This window comes from Herpailurus yagouaroundi, unplaced genomic scaffold, assembly GCF_014898765.1.
Source record: "Herpailurus yagouaroundi ecotype Mexico unplaced genomic scaffold, PumYag 181, whole genome shotgun sequence".
Taxonomy (NCBI): domain Eukaryota; kingdom Metazoa; phylum Chordata; class Mammalia; order Carnivora; family Felidae; genus Herpailurus; species Herpailurus yagouaroundi.
In genome coordinates, this window is record NW_024412412.1 from 6,509,534 (window position 1) to 6,515,039 (window position 5,506).

The 5,506-nt window shown below is 48.5% G+C and overlaps 1 protein-coding gene across 1 annotated transcript; it reads right to left on the reverse strand.

Annotated features, from left to right (window-relative positions):
* Positions 1-1,529: 1,529 nt before the first annotated feature.
* Positions 1,530-4,163, reverse strand: LOC121039617 (sperm-associated antigen 11-like). The gene is made up of 2 exons (XM_040489831.1): positions 3,266-4,163; positions 1,530-1,816 (listed from the first exon to the last, which is right to left on the reverse strand). The coding sequence occupies exons 1-2, from the start codon at positions 3,318-3,320 to the stop codon at positions 1,626-1,628; spliced, it is 246 nt and encodes an 81-aa protein (XP_040345765.1). The 5' UTR covers positions 3,321-4,163; the 3' UTR covers positions 1,530-1,625.
* Between the last annotated feature and the right edge of the window lie 1,343 nt (positions 4,164-5,506).

Consider the following 5,506-nt stretch of genomic DNA (forward strand, 5'->3'; position numbering starts at 1 on the left):
CGCGGGGCTCGAACTCACGGAGCGCGAGATCGTGACCTGGCTGAAGTCGGACGCTTAACCCACTGCGCCACCCAGGCGCCCCATCAGAGTGCGTCTTCTGAAGCATGAAGCTTTGCTGTGTTTCACGGGAGCAAAATCTAACTGTGGAGTCCATATCCTTCCTAGGCAGGCATTGACGCCAGGCCTGGAAAAGGTCCTCAGCCCCCTGGGGAGAAATGGGCTGCAGTCCCCCCTGAGTCAAGAGATGCCTGTAGTCAAGAGAGGTTCCTACAAGTCTGTCTGGTGAGTTTAGAAGAGCCTGGGGAGAGGCCCGAGGCATTACATGAAATGTTCATGGGAACTTGACTGGGGAATCGAGACAGGAACCCCTAAGTTTATTTTCCAGGCGACTCTTCAAGTTCTGTGTATTCATGAGCAGACTGGATTCGGGCTGTGAGCAGGAAATCCCAAACAAGGGAACTTGTTAAGCTATTAGTCTGGAAAAGCTTGGCACAGGTCTCCTACACCAGCACATTTGTCTTTATTATCTTCTGACATTTCCTGCCTGTAATTAATAGTCACTACTCTCGGGATGGCTGGCTCAGAGATGTGGTATAGACAACGCGTGTGAGCAGGATCCAGAGAAGAGCGAAGGGCTGTGAGTTGTAGGAATCTTCGCGGACAGAAGCTCTACCTTGCCGCAGGTGCTCAGAAATAGGTTCTTTAGAAGTAACACGGCGCAGTGAGCGTTTGCTGGGCTGGGCATGTCAGAATCCCTCTTAGGAAATGCCGACCTGGGCAATCTGCTTAACCTTCTGGCTTTCATTTGCCTTCCATCCCCCAAATGGAGCTGCTCATACGTAACTCCGTAAGGTTGTTGGTTAATCAAGTGGGATAACCTAAGGGTAAGTGTTGAGTTTAGTTCTTGCAAACTAAACTCCTATTTACATATCACCTGTTGTGATTATTACTTGAGATTAGGAGAAGGGGATGAGGCTTGTCAGGGCCTGGGAATATGTAAGTTGAGGCAGGTGCTGGGTTTGATGAGAAGGCACATGGCCTTTGGTGGGAAAGAGGCCAGTAGGTTGACTGCATTCCTGTCCCTCTGAGGATGAGATCAGTTTGGAGCATGGTTTCTGGTTCACCCTTGTCTGTGGGTCAGTGAGAGACACTCCCAGGAAGAGAAGCAGGAGGTATGCTAGGACAAATTTCTGAGACTCTTTAAGAAAAAAACAAGAGAAGGTAAAGTGGACAAGATTTTAGGAAAGTTCTTTTATCAGACCTTCACCCTTGCTGCTGGATTCATTCAACAAACTTTTATTTTTTTTAAATTTTTTTTTTCAACGTTTATTTATTTTTGGGACAGAGAGAGACAGAGCATGAACGGGGGAGGGGCAGAGAGAGAGGGAGACACAGAATCGGAAACAGGCTCTAGGCTCCGAGCCATCAGCCCAGAGCCCGACGCGGGGCTCGAACTCACGGAGCGCGAGATCGTGACCTGGCTGAAGTCGGACGCTTAACCGACTGCGCCACCCAGGCGCCCCCAACAAACTTTTATTGAGCACCTTCGACAAGCCACACATTCTTCTGAGCCCTTGAGATACTTCAAGAGCCCTCCTGCCTTCCAGAAGCTGACACATGATGTCTCAGGGTTCTCTTTTTTTGCCAACCATCTCCGGTTTATTACTTATTTCTGCCTCTGTACTTGGTACACAGCACCTGTTCCAGGGATTGGAGCAGATCTCAGCCTTTTTCTCACCAAAATGGCAGAAAAAAAGTCTGCAGGTTCCGTGTTGTGTAAGGCAGATAACATCTCTAATTCCAGGTGGAATATCCCCTAGTGATAAATGGAATAGACATGGAATTCATATAAGCCAGAGAATAAAAGAATACCCCAGCCCACAGCCCAACCCTGAATATTTACTGTATTTTTCCAAAGTGAAGTGTCTTTGGACAAATGCCAGTTTAATGGAGTTTTGGTTTCTTAGCTTTAAAACAGGAACAGTCTACCTACACCTCGCAATGTTTCCAGGAGGGTGTGTGTTTTATCCTCTATTCTTATAAAAGGGCTCTCAAGCTTCCTGATGACAGATAGGAGTAGCACATTCGGAGAAAGGAAAGGAAGCTTCAGAAAACAGAGTGGAATAATGGAGGCATGGGTCTTGGCCTCTCGGAAGAGCAGAATAGTTCTGATGCTCAGCTTGTGGCCCCGTTTTTAGTTTTGTATTTTCCAATGGAAAAAAGGAAAAAAAGCCTTTTTCTTCACCACGACTTGTGAACTTGTGCATCCAGCACCACCACCCCGTATGGAAAGTTTTTTCTCTTTGTCACAAGAAAAACAAATTGTGTGTGCGGTGAGGGGTGTTAACTAGGCTTCTGGCGGTGGTCATTTCACAACATATATAAACAAGGATTCATTGTACTGTACACCCGAAACTCGTATCACATCACGTATCAATTGTATCTCAATAAAAAAAAAAAAAGGAAGCACTTCTTATTTGGGAACGAGTGGTTGAAGGAAAGTTCTTATTAGATACTACTTGTCATGACTAAAAAAAACAAACAAAACCCACAACATGCCCACAGTGTTGCATGATTTACAAATCAGCCTGGTGCAATATCTCAGCAACAATGGGGGCCCACCCCACGACCCTGTGTCGCCTCAGCTCTGTCGTGGCGAAGAGAGGGGCCCCACATCAGTGAAGGTTAGAAGAACCATGGGCCTAGGAAGCTGAAGACGTGCATTCTAGTCTCACCTGCTCCAGTAACTGATTATTTCTCCCAGGAGTGTGTGCTTGACCAGCTCTGTGTCAGTGTCGTCATGGAGAACAGGCCCCCGGGGAAGCAGGAGGGACACTGGCATGGGTGTGAGTGACGGCCCAGACCGTAGCTGGTGAGGGCACAGCCACACACTGTGGCTTTCCTGGGTGCTCGCTTTCCCCTCCCTGTGGAGTGCAGTCCTGCCACGGAAGATCCACAGTCCCTTCCAGCTGTGAATTCATGTGGCTGTCATTTCCTTCTGGAAACCTTCCCCAGACTGCAGTGAATGCTTCCAGTTCGTATCAGAGCAAAGGTGCCCCTTTGTCTTGTGTGATAGGACCCGTATTGTGCAGGGAGGATCCAAACATCCAGAGCTGAGCCCCAGGGGGCGCACCTGCACCCATTAACAACCCACCGACGCACCAGCCCTCCACACGGACACTCATCCATGGGATTCCTGCCCTACCTTCCCTGGTCCCCTCTACTAGCCTGGAGCAGCCTTCTGCACTGGCCAGGAGACGTTTACCTGAGTTAACTTGGACCAGATAGAAGAGAACAGCAAAAAGAAAGAGGATCTTCATGTTCTGAGGTTCCCTCGGCTCTCCCACCTCTCCTGTGCAGGAAAGCAAAGCCGATGAAACAGCGGAGTGGAGGGGAGAGGACACAAAACTGGGACATTTATAGGTTTGGGGGAACAATGCTTATCAGGAATGAGCACATTTATCGGGTCTACTGAGTAAAGCTGTGGGCAGAGGGTACTGGATACTCTTCCTTTCTGCCTAAAAATAGACAGGCTTCTTGGTATTGGGAGAAGCGGGGCTTGACCAATGACCTGGTACACCGAGGGTGCCCTGGAAAGAGAATCACGAGTGGCGAGCGGTTACTAGGCAGCAGGTGCTGCGCGGGGTGACAGAGGTAGGGATGTGCGAACACGTTTCCTGCCTTTGAGAAGCTTTTGTCTGGGCGGTATGGACGCGTGAGTTGGACACACGAATGCACTCCCAGGCGTATCCCCAACAGGCACAGCCCCGTGTGCACCGAGAGACACGTACGAGAGGGTTCGGTGTAGCCTCGTCATTGCAACTGTCGACAGAAGACAACCCAAATAGTGTATTACAGCGCAGGAATAAAGCAAATACTGCATTCCCTCACAGCGACGAGCATACAACAGCCACAGATGATTACAACATGGATGTGCCTCACAAACGTGCTGAATGAAAAAAAATTAAGCCAGATACCACGTACGGTATTGTTTTAAATGGGGCAAGTCTAACTGATGTATTAAAAGTCGGGAAGTTGTCTACCCTGGGTAAAGAGGGTAGACTCTTTTCTCATTCCGTGAAGTTGTCTTGACTTGAAGAGCAAGCAGCCTAGGGGCACCCGGGGGGCTCAGTCGGTTAAGCATCCGACTCTTGATACAGGCTCCGGTCATGATCTCAAGGTTCGTGAGTTCCAGCCCCGCATTGGGCTGTGGCTGTGCGCCAACAGCACGGGGCCTGCCTGGGATTCTCTCTCTCTCTCTCTCTCTCTCTCTCTCTCAAACAAATAAACTTAAAAAAAAGAGGGGGCAGCCTAGCAGGAGACACAGGGACTCCCCCCGCTGCAGATGGCTGTACTGGCCTGTGCGGGGAGGCTGTGCCTCACCTGAGGGGAGTCTATTTATAAGGAGGATGGCATTAGAGGCGGCCCTGAAGGGCAGCTCTCCACACAGCTTTTTGTAACTGATGATGCTAAAATGTCCAGTTACCGCAGCTACTAATTCTTTTTTTCTTTTTAATGCTTTTTGGAATCCTCAACATTAAAAAAAAAGCTTTTTTTTAATGTTTATTGATTTTTGAAAGAGAGAGAGAAAGATACAGTGTGAATGGGGGAGGGGCAGAGAGAGAGGGAGTCACAGAATCCGAAGCAGGCTCCAGGCTCTGAGCTGTCGGCACAGAGCCTGACGCGGGGCTTGAACTCACCAACTACAAGACCATGACCTGAACTGAAGTCGGACGCTTAACTGACTGAGCCCCGCGCCGACCCCCCCACCCCCACCCCAGGCATCCCTGCAACCACTCATTCTGCACCTACTTGACTTAGGTCCCAGTATCACTTGGGTTTATTTCCCTTAAAATTCACTTACCAAGAAATGAAAATGAAGTCTTCCCATCTTCTCCCCCCTCCCAGGCTTTCATGACAGCCGTTACCAGTTTCTTCTCCACCCTTCCAGAGATGTTGCATGTATGCATAAACAGAGATGCGTCTATATGCCCCTTCTTGGATAAACATCGTGACAGACTATACTTTTTACTCTGCACTTGCCTTTTCTATATGATGTACCTTGGAGATTTTTTTTAACTAGGTGTGTGGAGAGTTTCCTGATTTTTTTATAACAGCTGCATGTATGATTTCTTTTAGGTGGCCTCCCACCTGACTTAAGCCATTCACCACAATATCTGAACATGCATCTTACTCAGAAAATGGATTTTGACGAGAAGTCAGGTGGTGGCCTGGGACTTCTGGACATGAGCAAGGGTACCAGTGAGCCATGCAGGTGCACAGAAGAGGTGAGGACCCGGAGGTCACTTTGGACATTCCAGAACTGGAAAGATTAAGCAAAGACAGTATAGTGGGTCCTGACAAAGGATACCCTGATTCACTGGCCTTTCTGTACCTTGTAAAAACACCTATGAAAATAGGAGTTAAGGAGGAATTATTTGGGAACTAAAAGGTCCTTTTCTCTCTTTGCCAACAAAAGGGTCACCCTATAGCTGACTGAATGAAG